A 23,120-nucleotide genomic window follows, 5' to 3' on the forward strand; every position below is an offset into this window, starting at 1 on the left:
CTTCTCCAGCACCACAGTTCAAAAGCATCGATTCTTCGGCGATCAGCTTTCTTCACAGTCCAACTCTCACATCCATACATGACCACGGGAAAAACCATAGCCTTGACTAGACGGACCTTTGTTGGCAAAGTAATGTCTCTGCTTTTTAATATACTATCAAGGTTGGTCATAACTTTCCTTCCAAGGAGTAAGCGTCTTTTAATTTCATGGCCGCAATCACCATCTGCAGTGATTTTGGAGCCCAAAAAAATAAAGTCTGACACTGTTTCCACTGTTTTTCCATCTATTTCCCATGAAGTGATGGGACCAGATGCCATGATCTTTGTTTTCTGAATGTTGAGCTTCAAGCCAACCTTTTCATTCCCCTCTTTCACTTTCATCAAGAGGCTTCTGAGTTCCTCTTTACTTTCTGCCATAAGGGTGGTGTCATCTGCATATCTGAGATTATTGATATTTCTCCCAGCAATCTTGATTCCAGCTTGTGCTTCTTCCAGGCCAGCGTTCCTCATGATGTACTCTGCATATAAGTTAAATAAGCAGGGTGACAATATACAACCTTGACGCACTCCTTTTCCTATTTGGAACCAGTGTGTTGTTCCATGTACAGTTCTGACTGTTGCTTCCTGACCTGCATACAGGTTTCTCAAGAGGCAGGTCAGGTGGTCTGGTATTCCCATCTCTTTCAGAATTTGCCACAGTTTATTGTGATCCACACAGTCAAAGACTTTGGCATAGTCAATGAAGCAGAAATAGATGCTCTTCTGGAACTCTCTTGCTTTCTCCATGATTACCACAGGTTTAATTAACATCAATCACTCACATAGTTACAAAAGATTTTTCTTGTGATAAGAACATTTAAGATCTACTCTCTAAGAGGATTTCAAATATACAATATAGGGTTGTTGACTGTAGTTACCATGCTGTACATTTACATCCCTAGAGTTAATTATAACTGGAAGTTTTTACATTTTGACTACCTTACGGTAAAAGATGTGTGCTTAAAAATTCTCCCCCGCAACCCATTTTGTGTTTTTGGTGTCATATTTTACATCTTCATGTTTATACCTTCACTGATTATTATAGTTATACTTAGTTTTATCCTTTTTTTGTGTTTTAATCTTCATAATAACTTATTTAAATGGTTGATACTCAACCTTTGCTATATATCTGTCTTAACTAGTGGGATTTTTTCTTTCTTATAGGTACTTACTTCTTCTTATAACTTTTTCCCTTTATTTGAAAAGACTCTTTAACATTTCTTTTAGGGTTAGCTTAGTATTGATGAACTTGTTTTAGTTTTTTTTTTATCTGAAAAGTTCTTTAGCTCTCCTTCAATTTTAAATGATAAATGATAATCTTGGTGGATACAGTATCCTAGATTTCATGTTTTTTTCCCTTCCAGCATTTTAAATATATCATGTCATTTCTTTTTGGCCTGTAAAGCTTCTGCAGAAAAATCAGTTGATAATCTTATGGGGTTTCCTTTGTATATGACTCTTTGTTTTTTCTCCTATTTCTCCTAGAATTCTCTCTTTTTGTTTAACTTTTGCCACTTCAATTATGATACATCTTGGTGTGGGTTTGTTCTGTTTATCTTGTTTGGGCCTCTATGCTTCCTGTACCTGGATATCTGTTTCCTGCTTCAGGCTTGGGAAGTTTTCAGGCATAATTTTATTAAACGCTTTTTTTTTTTAACTTTCTTTTCTATCTTGTCTTCTGGGACCCCTATGGTGTTAATATTGGTATACTTGATGTTATCCCAAAGATCGTTTACACTGTTTTAATTTTTTCATTTTTCTTTTTACTGTTTTTTAAGGGTGATTTTCATCATTCTACCTTCCACATCACTTATGCATTTTTCTATATCACCTAGTCTGTTGTTCATTTCTTCTAGTGTGCTTTTCATTTGAGTTATTGTATTCTTCGGCTCTGACTGGTTCCTTTTTATATTTTCTAGTTCTCTGTTAAAATTCTCCCTGTGTTCATCGATTCTTTTCCGTAATTCACTTAGCAGTCTTATTACCAATGCTTTGAATTCTTAATCTAGTAAATTCTTTATTTCTGTTTCACTAGTTGTATTTTTTTAGGGGTTTCCTCTTGCTCTTTCAATAAAGATGAATTCCTCTCTCTCCTCATTTTAATTATCTTTCTCTGTCTCTATGAATTTAGGTGAAATTGTTACAAATGGTGGTCTTGAAGGGGTGTTCTTATGTGAGAGTCACCCTGCACCCTTCGCCTATGCCCAGGGGCTTTGCTGTGAGGTATGGATTTGACGTGAACACAAGTGCCATTTTTCCTCAGGGTGTGCTGGCAGCTATCACCGTGGTACTAGGTGGGGCTGGAGAAAGAGGGGATAGGGCTAGAGCCAGGTGTGAAGTGGGTCTTCCCCTTTGCTCAGTGGCTAACACTGCCTTATTGAGGGTGAGGTTAGATAACAGAGGTTACCTAACCTCTGTTCTTGCTGGAACAGAAGCCCTGTGTGTCAGGGGTGAGCTGGCCAAGTGCCCTTCCAGTGTGTGTGTTTTCCCTTTCCCAGCACCAGCATCTTCAGCCCCAGGAGGGAACAGTTCTGGTGCAAGAGCCAGTGTGAGCATTCAACAAACGCTGGGCATAGAGTATGGTGATATGGCCTCAGTCAGAGCCCTGGACTGGCTCTCATGTCACACCTGCGCGATCACCAGTAAGGACGGCCCCTCCCTGCTAGGAAGCTGCGCAGCATTTGAGCTGCCAGAGTCTCACAGCCAGGCCTTTCTTTTGGTTATGGCAGCCTCCCTCCTGTGTGGAGCTGTGAGGGGAGCAGGGCTAGAACATTCACTCTGCTCAGGCCAGGGCGTGCTCTGGAGTGGTCCTGGGAAACACGTCAGCTGACTGTATGATTTCAGTCTGCCCTCTCCTGTCTGCTTTGGGAGCAGGCAAGTGTTCATGTGCTCTTCACAAGCAGGGTCCAGTCTTCCCACAGCCCTCCTGTTAGTCCCACTGAGCCTCCAACAAACCAAGGGGGCTCGTCTTCCCTGTGTCATACTCAGGGCTGGGGAACCCAACGAGTGCCTCAAACTGCTTCCTTTCCAGGGAGGGTCTCTACCTGTGTAACCTCTTTTCCTCTGAGTCACCTCCTAGGGGCACAGATTCCAACCTGATCACTTCTCTTATCTTCCTCCCCAGTTCTGTGTATATCTCTCTCAGAGTCTTGGTCATACAGGAGTCTTCCTGTTGGTCTCCAGTTAGTTTTCTGTGAGAATTGTTCCACACATAGATGTATTTTTTGGTGTGTTCATGGAGGGAGGAGAGTTTACTCCGCCATCTTGGTTTGGATGCTCATCTTTTTTAATATAGTCTTTCAGCATTATAAGTTTCCTTCTAAGCAAGTTCTCACTGCATTCCACAACTTTTAATAAGTTGTGTCTTCATTTTCATTTAATTGAAAACACTTTAAGAATTTTTCTTGAGACTTTGACTTGTATTATTTATGTTTCTTAATCTCCGAATATTGGGAGATTTTCCAGCTATTTTGATTTATAGTTTAATTTCTTTGTGGTCTAAGAGCAGACACTGTATGGGTTTTATTTTAAAAATTTGCTCAAGAGTGTTTATGACCCAGAAGGTGTTCTATCTTGGTGAATGTTCCATGTGAACTTGAGAAGAAGGTATATTCTGTTTCCATTAGATGAAGTATTCTATAAATGTCAATTAAATCCAGTTGACTAACAATCATATTCATTTCAACTATGTCCTTGCTGATTTTATGCCTGCCAAATACATTAATAACTGATAAAAGCATGTTGAAGTCTCCAACTATAATATTGGATTTACCTTTTTCTCCTTGTAGGTTTACAAGTTTTTGCCACATGTATTATGATGCCCTGTTATTAGGCACATACATGTTAAGTAATATTATATCTTCTTTGGGAGTTGGCCACTTTATTATTATGTTATTCCTGTTTATACTGCTCATAATTGTCTTTGCCTTGAAGTCCACACTGTCTTAATTAAGTATAGCTACTCCAACTTTCTTTTGATTAGTTTTAACATGGTATATTTTTATCTGTCTATTTATCTTCAGTCTATCTGGGTCTTTATATTTATACTGAGTTTCTTGTAGACAACATGTAGTTGGAAGCCTCACATTTTTAAAAGATGATATCTTTGGATCTTAGCGATCATTCAGATATGAGGATTATAGGATGACTCAAATGTTTTCTTCAACAATGGATAGTTTCACTCACTGAGATGAAAAATGAAGGGGAAAGAACAGATAGAAGACAGAGGAGATGTGTATTCAGGTTGAGTTTGTTGTGGCCTTGGCCTGTCTGCTGGAGATGTCCAGGGATTAGAGTCTTGGTGGATCTAAAGTTCCAGATAGAGATGAGGGTTAGAGACATTGAATTCAGTCAAGTGCTTTGATCCTGTCAGTGGCCCTGGGAAAGGGTGGGCATGCACAAGGGGAGTGGGCAGACTGAAAGAGAACAGAATAAGGACCATCAGTTTGATAGAATTCTTTGATTTCAATGACAGAGTCTAGATGGCTTCGCTCAAATAACAAACTGCAAAAATGCAAACACAAAATTTCTGTCTTTGTTTCATTCCCTCTCGGCCTGCCGACTTTATTCTCTCCTATCAGCTATTTTGGGGACACTAGGACCATAGCCCCTGGAAGTTCTGGAATCATATTTCAAAACTTTGTGACTAGAGAGGAAAATCAATCCCCAGTTCCAATTCAGAACATTCCAGGGAAAGTCTGTGATTGGTCCTTCCTTGAATCACACCCCATCTCTGAGGTACCATGATTCATGGTCCCTATCAGAAACATTTTGGGCAAAGGGAGGAGAATTTCCCCAAAAGAAAATAGAGGAAAGCATATCAGGCAGACTGAAAGCATCAGCATCTCCTTCAGACACCAAGAGATCAAAGTGAGGGGAATGAGCCCTGGGAGGAGATTGAGGGGAACCCCAGAATCAAAGGAAAGACAGGGCAGGGCAGTCCTGCAGAAGTCACAGGGGCGAGCTCGGGGAACAGGGCATGGCTGAAAGAGTCCTGGCACTAGCGTGAGCAGTGTTGTCCCTGAAGGGGTCAGTGCAGTGTTGGTGGGTATGAGCATGCAGCCCAAGGCTTGGGAAGGTGTGAAGGGCGAGAGAGTGGAGACAGGGCAGCTGTTTCAGGCAGTTCAGCTGTGGCGTAGAAACAAGAGGAAGGCAATATCTGGAGGAGGTCAGGAGGCCAAGAAAATTCATTTTAAGGTAATCAAAACCTCAACTTGAAAATGTTACTGACAAGGGGGTATTGGAGTTATTTTCTGGTGGAATTATCATGTCACTAAAGCAGGCTTTTTGATACATTAAAAAATTTTAAAGCAAAACAGAAGTTTAGATTTTAATCATATTTATAGGATTTCTAAGTTTTGCTTTACAGAATTGCTTGTTTGCTTCAGCTGTCTCCTTCCCATCTCTACTCTTGGAGGAGATGGGAACAGGTCTGGAGTCCAAACACTTGTAATTTTGTATTCTGATATCTATTCCCTGAGTACAAAATATTCCCTTCCTTGGTTAAGATTCCCGAGTGTTTTTCTTTTATAATAAAAACAAACTCCACCTTTGTCCCTAAAAAAAAAGATAAACAAAACTTGCATCTTTGTGTAGGAAGGAAAAGTCAGAAGAGAGAGTGAAGGAAGATGAGAGAGAGGGGTGACTGTATTGGGTGTCTGTTGCTGCATAGCAAATTACTCCCAAAGCTTGCAGCTTAAAATGACAAATATTTATTTTCCCACACAATTTCTGAAATCCAAGAGTGGCTTAGATGGGTGGTTCTGAGCCAGGAACCCTCATGAGGTTTTTTTGTTTGTTTGGTTGGTTTTTGCTGTTGTTGACTGCACCGGGTCTTATTTGTGGCATGTAAGATCTTTTTCTTTTTGAGATGCCACATGTGGGATCTAGTTCCCTGACCAGGGATAAACCTAGGCCCTCTGCACTGAGAGCACAGAGCCTTAGCTGTTGGGCCTCCAGGGAAGGCCCCCTCGTGAGATTTGTATTCATTTTCTAGGGTTGCCAGAACAAAATGCCACCGACTAGGCAGCTTAAGCAACAGACATTTCTGTCCTCACAATTCTGGAACCAGAAGTCCCAGACCAAAGATGCTGGCAGGGTTGGTTTTCCCGATGCCCCTCTCCTTGGTTGCAGACAGTTACCCTCCTGCTACTCTGTCCTCATATGATCGTCCCTGTGAACACACAGCTCTGGTATCTCTTTTTCTTCTTACAAGGATATCAGTCACACTGGATTACGCCCCACCGTAACAACTTCAGTTTAATTTCACCACCTCTTTAAAGGCCTTATCTTCAAATACAGTCCTATTGTGAAGTGCTGGGACTAGGACTTCAACTTATGAACTTGAGAGGGGGAGTGGACACAATTCAACACTCAGCAAGGTTGCAGTCAGGACACTGGCTGGCGCTCTGGTCATCTGAAGCCTTGATCAGGGCTGAAAGATCTGCTTCCAAGATCACTGGCTGTTAACTAGAGACCTCTGTGGGGCTGCTTGAGTGTCCGCATGACATGGCAGCAAGTTTCCCCAGGCTGAGCAACCTTAGAGAGAACAAGGAGGAAGCCCCAAGTCTTGGAAGCTATACTCTATCACTCCCATCTTATTCTATTTGTTAGAAGGACGTCCCTAAGTCCACACCCATGGCAGGGAGAACGAATGAGTCTTCATCTTTGGAAGGCAGCAGAGTCAAAGAATATGTGGGCATATTTTCATCACCACAATAATCAATAAAGCAAAAGCCCTGATGGAGGAGGCCAGAGAGGGCAGGGCTGGAAGGGTGAATGTGGAGCTGTCAGTGGCCCATGCCCTGGGTGTCCCTAACATGCTCACAGGTATAGGAAAAGGCAGGGACTGAACAGAACTGGAAGCTGAGGGTGACTTCTCTCTTTTTTCAGTGATGCAGATCAAAGAGTTCTGCAGAGTGATTAGTGGGAGGGAGACTTGAAATTGAAGGGATTTTTTTTTTTTTACAGAAAGAGCTGACTAGAGCCCACTCAAGGATCCCCAAGCATTTCTAAAGTCTTAGGGAAGGTACAGGTCATGAAATTTCCCTGCCCCCTGTTGTCAAGATGGTGTGACCCTTCCTTGGAATGCTCAGCTCAGTGCTCGGACTTTGCAAGGTGAGAGCAGGACTCAACAACATTTACAGGACAGGAGTGAAAGTGGACAGAGGGGTCCACAGAGTGTGCAACTCATTGTACTGCTTGTATTCCATTTATGGGTACTTGCAAAACTACTCTGTTCCAAAAAAGATTTAAGTTCATTTTTCCAGGCTGATTGAGATAGACATGGAGCTAAGATAGTTGATAGACTGGGGAGAGAAGCAAAAGCTGAGGAGTTGTGATGAAATGTGGGAACAGTTGCCATGGGCAGAGAGTCCAGTGCTGGTCTGGGGTATGGCAGGAGAGTGGCAGTTGGAGGATGCGGCCTCTGCAGGGGAACATGGGGTCCTAGCCAGTAGACTGCCAGGGAACTCCTCAGAGGACATGGCTTTTGGAGTGGAGACGTTCTGGGACGTGGGAAGACCTGGGGAAGTTGTGGGAAGTGGAGGCAGTAGAGTCTGGGAGTCCAGGACACATGGCAGGTTCAACCCCCAGGGATGGCAGGACTGGTGGGGAACACTGGTGGGGCAGATCCTGGAGGCTGGAGAGGGATGATGTCCTTGGAGGTCAGTGCCATGTGTGAGGGCAAAGAGGGTGACAGAGCTGAAGAACACAGGCGGGCCTCAAATTCCTAGCTGGGGAGAGAAGTGAGGAGCCTGGGCCACAGTGGGGACTCAGAGGCAGAAAATGCCCCCTGCCTCTTCCCCACCTGCCGCCTCACTGGGGTATGTGAGGTGGTAAGATGCACCAGCCTCTCTTTGAAAGAGCTGTAGCCTCTTTCAAGGAATCTCTGTCTGATTATCGCCTCTTACTTTTTAGGTGCTCAACAAATGCTGGGAGGTGTAGATTGCCATAAACATATTAATGCCCATGCACTAAGTACAAAATGGAATGAGAAAATTCTTTGTTCAGCAGAACAGAGAGGCAAAGACTCTCTGTCACATCTGCTCGCTGCTACGAGACACTTCTCTCACCTCCCCACAGTCTGCTCAACCCAAACATGCTGACCTCGCATCCTCTGTACTTTTCCCTCTGCCTTTGCTAAAGTTACAGCATCCCTAGAGAATGCCCCTTTCTTTCCACTGTGAATACTTGCTCATCTGACAAAGCCAACATCAAAGGACACCCTCTCCAAGGGCTTCCTTCTCTGTTTCACTGAACATGTATTTCCTCAGTTCCTCCCAGGAGCAGGTTTGCGTTACAAGCAGGGAGTATGTGACGAACAAAAAAGCCAGCCTCTGTGTCAGGATGCTCAATGCAGAGAGTGGGGTGCTGGTGGTGGGCGGGGCTCCTCCTGAGATCAGGGCCCGGCCTTCCCTCCCCGACTAGGGGGCAGCTACTCAGGCCCACCTGATGCTCCCTGGGTACCGTAAGCAGCCAGGCGCTGAGACAGGTTTGAAAGGAGGCAGGTCCAGACTGAATTTCCAGCTATGCTACTGATTAATGGTCACCTTTCCTTTGTTGAGTCCCATGAATGAAATGGGGGTATCAGTGTTTTGTGGGTGCATGAGGTTTAGATCAAGTATGTTGCATCTCAAGTTCTGCTGGCTGGTTCCCTCAGCACTCCGTGTGGCATATGATAATAACTGATGTTCACAGATGTCTGACCAGACACAGTCTGAGTTTCTGAGTGGCAGAGATGCTGGTCTGAGGATATTCAGAACCACCCCACTCCCTATGCTGAGCCCAGTGCCGAGTGCAAAATAGATGTTCAGTGCTGTGGTTCATGGGGTCACAGAGAGTCGGACACGACTGAGTGAGTGAACTGAACTGAACTGAACTGAAAGATGAGATAGGGCTTCCCTTGTGGCTCAGCTGGTAAAGAATCTGCCTGCAATGCGGGAGACCTAGGTTCAATCCCTGGGTTGGGAAGATCCCCTGGAGAAGGGAAAGGCTACCCGCTGCAGTATTCTGGCCTGGAGGATTCCATGGACTGTATAGTCCATGGGGTCACAAAGAGTCGGACACGACTGAGTGACTTCCACTTAACTTCAAAGATGAGATAGGACGAAGAAACTGAGAGTCTCCTCCAACACTTGCCATGGGACTATGACACATCCATCCATTCTTTTAAGAGTCCTTTCTTGGCCCCTGCCAGGAACTCAGGGCTACACTGATGGGCACTTGTAGCCCCTACCCACCAGGGCTCCCACTCACGGTCATGAAGACTGACATTCTGCTTTCTCTCTGCACACAGGCTGTCGGGAGCGGCTGCCTCAGGATGTCAGGGTTGAAACTGGTAAGAATTGCATCTCTTCCGTCAAGGGGTTGTTCATGGGAGTTGCCAAATGCTGACTCAGACCACTCCCAAGGAAAGAAGAAACAAGACAATGCGACCTTGGAAGGAAAATACCAGACACAGAGAGCTTGAGGGAAAAGTCAAAGTTCCTCGGTCATGTCTGACTCGTTGCGACCCCAAGGACTATACAGTCCATGGAAGTCTCCAGACCAGAGTACTGGAGTGGGTAGCTGTTTCCTTCTCCAGGGGATCTTCCCAACCCAGGGATTGAACCCAGGTCTCCCTGATTACAGGCAGATTCTTTACCAGCTGAACCACGAAATTGTGTTACCTAAAGAAAATGAGTTTGGTCAAACTTGGCCTTGGCAGGATGGCCATGTGCACAGAGTAATCCCTCACTTATACTCATGGCTTAAAATGTCTTGACAAAACACACTACTATATTTAAAATAGGTGTTCCACAAGGATGTACTGTACAGCACAGTAAGATAAGACACTAAATATCTTGTAATAACCTATCATGGAAGAGAATGTAAAACAAGAATTGTTGTTGTTCAGTCACCAAGCTGGTCCGACTCTTTGTGACCCCATGGACTGCAGCATGCAAGGCTTCCCTGCCCCTCACCATCTCCTGGAGTTTGCCCAAGTTCGTGTCCATTGAGTCAGTGATACCATCCAGCCATCTCATCCTCTGTCATCCTCTTCTTCTGCCTTCAGTCTTTCCCAGCATCAGCGTCTTTTCCAGTGAGTCAGCTGTTTGCATCAGGTGGCCAAAGAATTGAAGTTTCAGCTTCAGCATCTGTCCTTCCAATGAGTATTTAGGGTTGATTTCCTGTAAGACTGACTAGTTTGATCTCCTTGCAGTCCAAGGGACTCTCAAGAGTCTTCTCCAAGACCACAGTTCAAAAGCATCAGTTCTTTGGTGCTCTCCCTTCTTTATGGTCAGGTTCTCACATCTGTACATGAATATATATATATATATATAAACTAAATCACTTTGCTGCACACCTGAAATTAACACACCACTGTAAATCAAATGTATTTCAGTAAAATGTTTTAAAAATAAAATGAAAAGTAAAAGAATATCTTGACAACAGTATTTTTCATTTGTTAACTCCTCCATTTATTTAAATGAAGGCGGCCCAGAGCTACTTCTAGGCCCATCTTTTCTTCTGCGGGAAGAGAAGACTGATGGGTGAGCACATGGGACAAGGCACAGTGCACATTTCAGCCAGGGGCTGGAATAGCCAGCCAGCCTCGGAAGGCTGAGACCAGGCTCTCCCGGAAGTGGTTTCTTTGCACCTTTGAGACTCCTCGTGGTGATCTCTGTCCCAGGCTAGGACAGGAGCTCTTCTGCGCCACGGGCAGAGGTCAGTTGTCAGGTCTTTCTTATCACAGAGAGCAGTGAAGACCGAGATCCCTCTGCTTTCTGTGGCTCGTTCTCTGTTTCTTTTTTTAAGAAATGTCGTTTATTTATTTGGCCGCACTGGGTCTCAGCTGAGGCACACAAGATCTTCGTTGCATCTTGTGGGCTCTTTACTTGTGTCATGCAAACTCTTAGTTGCAGTGTGTGGGATCTAGTTCCATGATCAGAGATGGAACCTGGGCCCCCTGCTTTGGGAGCATGGAGTCTTAACTACTGGACCACCAGGGAAGTCCCTCATGCTCTGTTTCTTTTTATAAAAAAAAATCATTTATTTACTTTTTATTTATTTTTGGCTGCGCTGGGTCTCCGTGGCTTTGTGCGGGCTTTTTTCCCCTCTAGTTGTGGTGGGCAGAGGCTATTCTTCATTGTGGTGCTTGAGCTTCCATTGTGGTGGCTTCTCTTGCTGCAGAGCACAGGCTCTCGTCAGGGGCTTCAGTGGTTGCAGCACACAGGCTCTAGAGTGTGGGCTCAGTAGTTTTGGTGCAGGGGCTTAGTCTCCCTGAGGCACGTGGAATCTTCCTGGGTCAAGGATTGAACCCTGTTGCAGTGGCAGGCAGATTCTTATCACTGTGCCACCAGGGAAGTCCCCATTCTTTATTTCTCGAATCTCCTATAGACTTTATTTTTTTTTTTTTTTGCAGCTGATAGCTTTTTCTTTACCTCTTCTTGCTCATTCTTTCCCTGATTCAGCTGCTTCTGCAGTCATCTTTTTCTTCCAGTAGAGTTCGTAAAGAACCTCTGCTTTCTGCTGCTTGGTTTCTCATTATTTCCTAGTGAAGCTTTGGCCAAATGGAGTGAATGCAAGTCCCATTACAGCTCTTTTATTTGTTCTTCAGGCTCACGTTGGGCTGACATCTTAAACTTCAGTCTGAACTGGAAACGGTCTCTCTCTCTTTTTCATCTCTGGTTAGTATCAAGCTTGCATGAGATGCGCATCCCCTGTCTTTGACAATTTTCTCACTTTGGTGATTTCAGCAGCTGTTGCCGCAGCGCAGTGCAGTTTTCACACTGGGATTTCATCCTTGTAAGAAAACTTCTCCAGGCCTCTGAGGTTCCTGCTGTGACTCATAGTTCACTGAAACCAGTATGCTGTGCAGGCTGGTCTTCTGTATCCTGTAGCAACTGTTTCTGCTGTTCTTTTTCATTTAGATTTCAGTTTTATACAGTTGTTATAGGCACACAGTTTAAAGAATCAGTCTCCCTCTTCCTCTCCAGGAGAGGTGACCACCACTGACCTTCTAGTTAATTCTTTGATACTTCTCTCCCTGTGTACAGCGCCACTTGAGTTTTTTATTCCAGGCGTCATCTATTACTGATTTCCCACTGGGTGAGAAAGGCCTTAGCTCCTCACTCCTATCCTTGCCCACAGCACTCGCAGTGTCTCTCCTTTCTCCCCAAATTGTTAAATCCCAGCTTACAGGGTTTACTTATTTTATCTAAGGAAATGCTCCTCTCAAACCCAACTTATGATTCTCTGGGGAAGGGTGGGAGATGGATTGTTAGGGAGTTTTGGATTGGCATGTATACTCTGATATATTTAAAGTGGATAACCAGCAAGGACCTGGTGTAGAGTACAGGAAATTCTGCTCAATATTATGTAGCAATCTAAATGGGAAAAGAATTTGAAAAAGAATAAATACATGTATAGGTATAACTGAATCACTTTGTGATACCCCTGAAACTAACACAACATTGTTAATCAACTATACTCCAATATAAAAGAAAATGTTTTTTATTAAAAACAAAGAAAATGTTCCTCTCAGTTGAGCCCTGAAATGTACTCTAAGTGCTAGACTGAAATTATCTTGTTCCTTATCTGCTTTGTTTTCTCTGTACTTATCACAACACCTCACCCTACCCCCACCCAGCTTTCTCCCAGGTATGTCAACATCCTCGTAAAATGATTCATCTGGGAGTTCAGTCAGTGTCGTCCTCAGGAGAAGGTTTCTCCCAGAGCTGCTGATGCCATACCTAAACTCGCATCTTCTACTTCTGAGGCACACGCCTCAGGATCACGGGGTCTCCTTCACAACCACCCCGGACGTTTCTTTCACCTCTCCTTTACCTGAGTCCCTTTTCTTGGGCCCAAGGTTTTTCTATTTCTTGCTTTACTCCCTTGTTTTGATCAAGCACAACCTGTAATAGCTTCCTGAGATAGGGTACATATGAAGGAAATATTTTTAACAACTTGCATGTCTAAAACTATGTTTATTCACATTTGAATATCAGCTGGACATAGGATTCCATACTAGATATAATTTTCCCTGAAAATTGTGAAAGCATGTACTCCTTCTGATTTCCAGCATTGCTATGGAGAAGTTGGAAACCCTTCTAATTCTTGAGCCTTTGTATGAATCTTAATTTTTCTCTCTGAAAGTCTTTGTGATCTTTTCCCTATCCCAAATATTTTGAAACTCCATGATTGTGTATGTTGGTATGGACTTATATTCATTCTTGGTACTGTTGACTGAAATTTGTTCCTTAATTATTTTTTCTAAAAGACTTATGAGAAAATATTCATCTTAAAAATGTCTATTATCTTTATACGGAAATGACAATTGGGCTGGGTAAAAAAATTATTGGATTCTTTTTTCTATTTTTTAATTGTGGTAAAAAATATCACATTCAATTTTGCATCTGAACCATTTTTAAGTATACAGTTCAATATTGTTATATACATTCACAGTGTTGTGTGACAGATGTGAGAACATTTTCATCTTGTGCACTTGAAACTCTTCACTAATTAAACATGATTTTCCATCTGTTTTCCTCTAGCCCCTGCAACTGCCTTTACACTGTCTGTTTGTATGATTTTAATCATACAGATTTGTCCTTCTGGGACTGGCTTCTCTTGCTTGATATAATGTCTTTGAGGTCCATCCACATTGTAGCATATGACAGAATTTCCTCCTTTTTTAAGGCTGCATGCAATCTCAAAGCGAAGAGCTGACTCATTTTAAAAGACCCTGATGCTGGGAAAGATTGAGGGCAGGAGGAGAAGGGGATGACAGAGGATGAGATGGTTGGATGGCATCACCGACTCAATGGACATGGGTTTGGGTAGACTCCACCGGTTGGTGATGGACAGGGAGGCCTGGTGTGCTGCGGTTCATGGGGTCACAAAGAATCGGACACGACTGAGCGACTGAACTGAACTGAACTAATATTCCATAGTGTGTAGTATTTGCTGTGCTATATCATTTCATATAAGCATCTATGGATTTGGTATCTGCAGGGGCTTCTGCAATCAATCCCCTGAGGATTCTGAAGGATGACTGTATAGTTTACATTTTTATTTGTTCATCTGCCAATGGACATTTGGGTTGCTTTTACCTCTTGGCTATTATGAATAATGCTGCAATTAACATAGAAATGCAAATATGTCTTTGAGATCCTGCTTTGAATACCCAGAAGTGGAATTGCTGGATCATAATTCTATTTTTAGTTTAGGAACCTTCATACTGTTTTCGCCAGTGGTGTCACCATTTTACATTTCCACCAACAAGGGCTCCAGTTTCTCTGCATCCTCACAAGCATTTGTTGTTTTCTATTCTTTTTATAATGGCCATTCTAATAGCTGTATTGCTCTTTTCCTGAGGTCTTTGAAGGGGTTGTTCAGCCCTCATATATGATTTGAATTTGTCCTGAATTATCTCCTTATAAGGGTACTTGTCTTTTTATCTGTCTACCCCTCAAAAAATTAACTCTAGGAACAGTATCTGTCCTAGAGTTGATTTTTCTTTGTCATCATTTCAAAGAAAGGATGGCGTGTCTTCAACCCATAGATTCAAGCCTTGATAATTTCTGGAGAGTTGTCTTGAATTATATCTTTAAGTGATTTTTCTGTCCCCCACCCCTGTTTTTCTTCTTTGTGCAATTAAATTATTTGTCTTTTCGCTTGCCTTCCATACCTACGCTTTCTGCCTAGCCCTGATTCTTTGACTCTCTTTGTCGCTTGCTCACTTTCTTCTCCTGCCACCTGTGATCTGTACCCTGGTGTTAGCAGTGCTTACTTCCCTGTTTGCGTTCACTTCTGGCCCACGTTGACCTGTTTTCCTCCGTTTCTCTTTTGAGCTCTGCCAATTCCCGTCTCATCCTTTTCAGTTGACTCAGCATCTAATATCTGAGCTCAGCAAATGTTTGGAAATCATGGGAAATACTTGGTTACAACTTTCCACTGTTCTGCGGCATTTTGTTTTCCCCTGCTCCTTTCCTCCTTTAAATTTCAGTATCTTTGAGTGTAGACCTGTGCTTTGTCCTTTGGGATTACTCCTCTTTGAGTAGGGTGAGCTTCCTTGGATCAGAAAGAGGTTCACATGGGTAAATGCCTTGTTGCAGGCCAGGAAGAAACCCAGTGAGATTTTAGTCTTTGCTTTCCCCTAGACACTGGGTTTGGGTACTATAGGGCTAGTCAAAGGGCAGAGACTCTCTGTTTGCACCTCACGGGGGACACTTTCCTGCAAAAACCAGACCAGCAGAGATTCCCCTGCCATCATCCATTAACATCTTGATAAGAACAAGAAAGGACTGGGGAGGGGTGGGTAGGCGAGAGGGAAGAAGAAAAAAGAGGAGGAGGAGGAGAAGGGGAAGCAGGGAGGGCAAGGGAGAGAGCACATCCCAGTCACTTGGCATCTCTTGGTTGGAGGGGACAGCCCCCAGGGAGGTAAGTCTTGAGCAGGAAGGGGAAGGTGGAACGTGGATCTGACCTCTCTGCCCTCCAGGGTGACCATGTGTGGCTGAACCCCACCCCTGCTGACAAGACCAGGGTGGCCATCGGGGGCATCATCAAAGAAACCAAGCCTGGCAGAATTTTGGTTGAAGATGATGAGGGCAAGGTGAGTATGGCCACACCCCTCACAGGCTCAGCCTTCTCAGCTCCCGCCCAGAACCCTGAGCCCCCTCCCTTCTCTGGCGCTGCTCCCAACACCAGGGATTCTAGAGCCCAGGTCTGGGAACCACGTGGCAGGACAGACCACAGGGGAATCCTGTCATGGTGGGCATTGTGGGTCTGTCTAGGGAACTGTTTCTATAGGGAAGAAGCAGGGAGCAGGTTGGAAGACGGAAAATTAACCCACTCCAGTATTCTTCCCTGGAGAATCCCATGGACGGAGAAGCCTGATAGGCTACAGTCCACGGGGTCGCATAGAGTCAGACACGACTGAGCGACGAAACGGAAATGGAAACGGAAGGGAGCAGGAAAGAGTGAAGTGGGAAAAGGGCTGGGGCAGAGACGGGGAAGGGCCAGAAGCTTGGTTTCAAAGTAATGCAAGGTAAGCAGGAAGGACAGGAGAAGCGAGGGAGAGAAAGGTGCATGAGAAAGCTGCCTGGAGGGGGGACCTCCAGCACATGAGAAGGAGAAGGAGATCCATCTCACATGAGCAAAACAGCCCAGATGAGAGAGTAGGAAGCTCAGGATGACCTGCTGGGGAACCAGCTCAGTCACCTGGCAGGCTGGGGAGGATCAGGGGAGGGGCAGAGGGGAAGGACTTGAAGACTGGGGCCTCCAGCTGGTCACTGAGGTCCTCCCTGGGCAGCCCTCTTTGCTGAGGGTCTGCAAAGTGAAGCATGTAGAGACTTGGCCTCCAAGGAGAAAATTCTAGAGTGTGACCTGTGAGCCCTATAGTATGGAAGCCAGTCAAATATTAACAATAATGTCTCCTATTTGCAAAATGACATAACATCATTTCTTAAAAAAACACTTGCACACTTTGATCCCAACCATCTATGAGACCCCAGCTGCAAGCTGCCCCGATCCCAATTGTAGCCATATCTAACTCCCAGCTTCACACTCCTCTGACCCTGGTCTGAACTTCACCCTTAGCCCCAGTACACACTGACCCCTGGCCCTGGACACATGCTGACTCCGCCTTGGCTTGACTCAATCATTTGACCTTCACCACAGACCAACCCTGGCCAGGTGCAGGCCACCAGGTCAGCCAGTCCATTGAGCACATGGAGGAGAATTTGGCCCTAGCAGAGGTTACCTCTCAGGAGAGCCTGTGCCCTTTGTTGCAGGAACACTGGATCCAAGCAGAGGACCTTGGCACCCTCAGCTCCATGCACCCCAGTTCAGCTCAGGGCGTGGATGACATGATCCGCCTGGGGGACCTGAATGAGGCAGGCATGGTGCACAACCTCCTGATCCGCTACCAGCAGCACAAGATCTACGTGAGTCTCCCTTGGCCATGTGTGCCCCCCGGTATGCTTGGGCCACACATGCTGACCTGGCTGGGGAAACAAATCGTGCCCCAGGCACACCTGGCTTAGTCCCTGAGCCCGACACTCTTACAGTGTGAGGATGTTCATCAATCCCTGCTCCCCAATCTGCAATAAGCAGGGGCATAAAGCTTTCAAGGTTGCAGAAAGCGGACATGCATATGCCAGCACAGTACACAGGATACAATATACAGATTAAGTGCTGTCTCTCCCCTTCATCTGTGGCTGAGAAAGAGGCCTGCTCTGATGGTCGAGGGGATCAGAGGCTGTGGGAGAGTAGTTTTCTGCCTGGTTTCTTTCCGGTTATGTGGCAAAGACAGGGTCACCAAGCAGAAGACCCTTGCCCTTCTATGAAGTGATGACCAGGAGGGCCGTATAGGTAGATGCAGGTGCTTTTCCCAAGGCCTTGTGATGGATGGGAAGCTCGCATCCCTGCTCCAATGCAGCCTTCCCAGGTGAGGTGGTATTCCAAAACTGACGCCAGCCCTGCCATGAATGGATGTGACCCAGGGGTGTCACCAACTGCCTGGGCCTCTCACAGGAAGAGGCGGCTCACTGAGCTCTGACCAGCCCTGATCCTGGGATGCTCAGAGCAGGGGCCTCTGAATAGAGGGCAGGGTGGGAGAGGAGGAGAGAGCCCTTGGAGGGCAGGGACCAGGCACTCAGAGTTCACACTGGCTGAGTGTGCCTCAGCTCCTGGGACTGATAACAGCAATAAATTAAGTTGAATTGCAGCTTATCCTTTACCAAAGAGCTTATGCTTGCATTCTTTTATCTGGTTGTCATCGTCCTGAGTCCTCTCCTTCCCTAAAATGAAAACGAAGTCACTGTACACGACTATTGAGATGACTGTCCCCATCCCAACCCAGAGGGGCTGGCAGGCCCAGTGGAGGCTCCACGTGAGCAAGTGACCCTGAACTAAGGTCCAGGAGGACTCTGAGGGCTCCGATGGTGGCCCAGCCTCACTGAGGCCCCTGTGGGAGGCAGGTGAAGACTTGCTTCACACATTCAGTCTAGTTTCATTGAGCCTCTTCTACAGAGCGCTAAACATTAACCACAATGTTAACGTTGGTGCTAAACATAAACCACCTCATTTAATGTTCCTGTGAAGGCACCCTCACCCAGGAGCTCTTGTTCTTGGTGCGCATCCTTTCCAGGGGAAGGATCTGAGCCGCCAAGAGTCTCATCTCTCAGCCCCGAATCAGTCCCCGCCCCCCTGCCAGAGTCAGCCGTGCCCGGTGCCCTTGCAGAGTGACGTCCGAAGTCAGCACGGATCCCCAGATCAGGGGCCGCTCACCGCCCCCTCCCTTCCCCAGACATACGCAGGCTCCATCCTGGTGGCGGTGAACCCGTTCCAGGTGCTGCCCCTCTACACCGCGGAGCAGGTGCAGCTGTACTACAAGCGCCACGTGGGCGAGCTGCCGCCGCACATCTTCGCCATCGCCAACAGCTGCTACTTCCACATGAGGAAGAGCAGGAGGGACCAGTGCTGCATCATCAGGTGAGGCTCTGGGCGGGCACCCGCCGTTTCTGAGCTTCTTGTAAAGGAGGGAGCATCTCCTCTCCCCAAACCTCTCCAGACCAGCGTGCGACTTAGAGGCCCCCTGCGTCTGGCGCCTGCGGCCCCTCCAGCCTGAAAGGTCCCTCTGAGGTGTCCTTCCTTCAGAACCTACTCTTCTCCTATCATCCGGGCCTGAACAGCCCCAGCCTTCTGTGAATGTTTCCTAAGACAAGGAAGGAAGAGTGGGGATGGGTTGGTTTATAAGTGGGACCCAGGATAGGGACTTGGGGTGTAAGGATCAAGCAGGTCAGATCCCTCAAAAACAACCTCAGGAGGACTTCCCTGGTGGTCCAGTGGTTAAGACCCCCTGCTTCTAACGCAGGGGGCTTGGATTCAACTGCTGGGTGGGGAACTAAGATCTCACATACTGCTGCCGAAAATAAAAAACAAAAATGGAACAACTTTGGGCAGATCTCAGAGAGGATGGCTCTCAGGCTGCTGGACGCAGAGGAGATGTGTCCCTCTCCAGTCCAGACGCTGATCCTAACTCAGAGAGAGACTCGCTGCCTGGCCTGGCTTCTCTGCCTCCTGCCCTCCCGGCCCTCATGGAAGGGAAGCTGAGCAGGAAAGGAAAGGGGAGAGGGAATTTGGCTCCAGGGCCCCTTGCCTGGGGCTCTAGTAAAGTCATCTCTTCATTCTTCGTTTATTTATTCAAGATTCTGCTGTGCTCCAATGGTGTGTCCTCTGTCCTAAGATGGCTAGACAGCAGCTGAGGAAAGGGACTAAAATCCCTGCCTCGTGGAGCTTACGTTCTAGGAGGGGAGACGGGCAATAAATAGACAAATTGTTTTGGCAGATAATAAGAACTTTGAAGAAAAACACCGCAGGGAAAGAGAAAAGAGAGTGATGGGGTCACTGCCTCAGGTGGAAAGGCAGATTGGGTTGGCCTCTCTGAGGAGGAGCCGTTGGAACAGAGATTAAAACGAGCTCCTACCGTGAAGGTTATCCTGTTTCGTGTTCTCAGCAACTCTCTTATTCCTGTTTACTATTGGGGCGACCTCCCACCAGAGGGGTTGATATTCTTTCCTAGTGACACACAGCTGTCAAGCAGGAGCGGCAGACCCAGAGCTCTGGAAGAGAAGACAGAGAGGTGGCCTGGCCAGGAAGCTTCACCCCCAGGACAACAGTGCCTGCACAAGAGCCCAGGGCACCTGAGTCCTCTGCACTCAGAGTCATCTTCCCATGCAGGGGTGTCATGTGAAGTGCCACCCCTTATGTCACACCTTCACTTGTGTCAGGGAAGAGGAACATTTGGATCAAAACTTTTTAAAAATATGTTCAGGTGAAAGCTTGTTCGTCTGGAGTTCGCTTCAGTATAGTACAAGAGGGATGTCCCTGGCAGCCCTGTGGTTTAGAATTTGTGCTCTCAGTGCAGGGGATGCGGATGTGGTTCCTGGTCGAGGAACTACCATCCTGCGTAGTGTGGGGAGAAAATTGTACAGAATGGGAATCAAATTTGGTCAGGAGTTGCAGCAGAGAATGGGACTCTGGGAGTTCATTAAGAAAGCTGTAAAGTGCAGGAGTCCCCTGGGGATCTTGTGAAAATGCAGATTCTGGCTGAGTAGAGCAAGGGAGCCTTGAAGTTTGCAGCTCCAACTGGGCAGCAGGTGCTGCTGGCATACAGGCCATACATTTATTAGCAGCACACTGCAGCATTCTGCCTTCATTTGTAATGTTTGACATTTTCTATAATTTAAAAAAGTTCATAAAAGCAACATGTCTCCCTTTATAATAATAATAGTGTTAATTACTACAATCCTGAGTGTATGCTATGTGCCAGACATAAGTATATTTTTCATTTTAAACACGCTAAGCAATTTTTATCTTTATACTGGTTAATTATTTTATTGTTAAGGTTTAAAGCATGTAGTTTTATTTTGGTTTCCTCTTTAATTCATTATATTTTAGAAGGGGGCCTGTAATTTCTAAATATAAAAGTACTTCCACCTTTTAACGCGGTTACTAATTTCATCACATTGTGGTTAATATGTTCTATATGCTACTGACTCTAAAATACATTGACTTCTTTTACAGCCCTATTACTTGGTCAAATGTGTGACTATTTTATGTGAGCTTCAAGACATGTATATGTTCTCTGTTAGCTCAAGAGTCAATAAATAATTATTAGTTTAAGTTTATTAGTGCTTTTTATATATGCTTTAGATTTCTGATAAGAAATGTTTTAAAACCTCCTTTTAGTTTCCACAAAGTTGACTTTGTGTATTTGGAGGCTGTGTTATTAGGTGCATGCAAATTTGTGATACTGATATTCTGGGAATGGTTTCTTTTTTATGTAATGCCCTATTTTTTCTACTAATGCTTTTTCCTTTGTTATATTTTGTAGTAATGTTTTGGCTATCTTTTTATTATTTGTTTTTTCCCCAAACTTTGTTTGAGCAGAGTGTGTGTTTTGGCTATTTTTTCTGATTACTATTTTATGGCATATATTAATGCTTTTTTCCTTCCAGTTTCATTGAGATGTAATTGACATACAGTTAATTATAAGTTTTGACATACAGTTAAATAAGTTAAGTTTAAGGTGTATAGCATAATGAATTGACATACATCATGGAATGATTATCACAAGAAGTTTAGTGAGCATCCATCATCTCTTATAGATACAAAATTAAAGAAACAGAAAAAAGAATGTTTTTCCTTGTGATAAGAATTCAGGACTTACTCTCTTGACAACTTTCCTATGTGCTGTACAGTGGTGCTAATCACACTTATCACGTTGTGCTTTGCATGGTAAATGCTAGGTGGAGTGTTTTGTGTTGTGTGCTTCCCCTTCCACTACTTTAAATATATTGTGCAACTCCCTTCTGGCCTGCAGACTTTCTGCTGAAAAGCCAGCTCATGGCCTTTTGGGAGTTCCCTTGTATGTCACTTACTGTTTTTCTCTTGCTGCTTTTAATATTTTCTCTTTGTCTTTAATTTTTGCCACTTTAACTACAATTTGTCTTGGTTGGGTCCTCATTGGTTGATCTTGATTGGGACTCTCTGTGCTTCTGTACTTGGATGTCTGTTTCCTTTCCCAGGTTGGGAAAATTTTTAGCTATTATGTCTTCGAATATGTTCTCTGCCCCCTTTCTCTCCCTCTTGTCCTTCTGGGACCCCTATAGAGTGAATGTTAGTATTCTTGATGCTGTTCCAGGAGTCTCTTAACCTGACCTCATTTCTTTTCATTCTTTCTTTCTGTTGAGCATCAGTGCATTTCACTGCAGTTTCAGCTTGCTGATCCATCTGATCTACTGCTGTTTCCTTCTCTTGTATTTTTCAATTTGGTTATTGTATTCCTCAGATCCGCTTGGTTCTTCTTTATATACTCTAACTCTCTGTTAAATTTCTTACTGTGTTTGTGCATTTTTCTGAGTTCTTTGAGCATCTTTACAATCATTACCTTGAGCTCTGTCTCAGGCAGATTAATCGTCTCCACTTTACTTAGCTCCTCTGGAATTTTTTCTTGTTCTTCAAGAAATGTGTTCTTGTTTGGAACACATTCCTCTGCTGCTTCCTTTTGCCTAATTTGATGTTTTTATTTCTATGTATCTGTTAGGTTGGTTACAATTCCTGACTTTGGAGAAGAGGCCTTTTATAGGAGATAGCACACTCCCCTCTGATTATCAGAGCTCTATGCTCTGGCGGTACCCGCTATGTGAGCGGGCTTGGGTCATCCACTGTGGTGGGCTGACTACCGAAGGTGGTCTAGTAGGTGTGACTGGCCCCTGGTCCAGTTTGTTGCCAGGCCCTGCCTCGTATGAAGGTTACTGACAGCTGGTGAGGCCTTGTCACAAGGCTGCAGGCTGCAGGACCCTGAGGGATCCTGGGGCTAGTGGTGAGCAGGGCAGGGTTCTGGAATGGGTGGTGACAGGCCTGGGAATCCCAGACCCAGTGTTGGCCCACTGATGGGCGGGGCCAGCTCCTGACATGGCTAGCTGCAGGGTCTGGCATGTCCCAAATCTAGCTTTCTCCGGTTGATGAGTAGGGCTGTGCCTTGGGGTGTCCTGGCACTAGTGCTGGCTCCAGTGGGCAGAACTGGGTTTCTAAGCTGTCTCAGCGCTGGTGTCAACCTCCTGGTAGGCGGGGTCTGGGGGTTTTCAAGGTTGGTGTAGGCCTGATTGTGGGTGGGGACTGGAGTCCACGGGGTTCTGAGGGTAGTGCCAGCTCACTGGTGGCTGAGGTTGTGTTCTGGGTCCTCTAGTGGACAGAGCCAGGTCCTGTCCAATGGTGTGCTCTGGGGGCCTTAAGGCAACAGGCCTGCTATGGGTGGAGCTGTGTCCTGGCCCTGCTCATCGCTTGGCATGTGGTGCCCCAGTACTGGTACCAACAGGCTGGCGGGCAGGGCTGAATCCAGGCTGAATAAGCTAGAGGGGGGATTCCACTCATGAGCACCAGGGTCCATGTGGTCAACAAACTCCACAAAAAGGCTTCCCCAGTGTCTGTGTCCCAGGGCGAGCTGCAGTGACCTCCTGTCACCAGGAGACTCACTAGGATCAGCAGGCAGTTCTGACCCAGGCTCCTTTTAAATCACTGCTTCTGCCC

General features: G+C 45.5%; 1 protein-coding gene across 1 annotated transcript in view; it reads left to right on the top strand.

Moving 5' to 3' along the window:
- The first annotated feature begins 9,357 nt into the window (after window positions 1–9,357).
- The window catches only part of MYO7B (myosin VIIB), an 80,090-nt gene continuing 66,327 nt past the window's right edge, over window positions 9,358–23,120 (top strand). Inside the window, exons 1-4 of the mRNA XM_055397711.2 lie at window positions 9,358–9,375; window positions 15,523–15,636; window positions 16,817–16,969; window positions 18,334–18,518. Of these exons, the coding sequence (XP_055253686.2) occupies window positions 9,358–9,375; window positions 15,523–15,636; window positions 16,817–16,969; window positions 18,334–18,518 (470 nt within the window). The remainder of the gene's footprint in view (window positions 9,376–15,522; window positions 15,637–16,816; window positions 16,970–18,333; window positions 18,519–23,120) is intronic.

Source organism: Moschus berezovskii, chromosome 2, assembly GCF_049115385.1.
Source record: "Moschus berezovskii isolate FMDL1 chromosome 2, NW_MosBer_1.0, whole genome shotgun sequence".
Lineage (NCBI taxonomy): Eukaryota > Metazoa > Chordata > Mammalia > Artiodactyla > Moschidae > Moschus > Moschus berezovskii.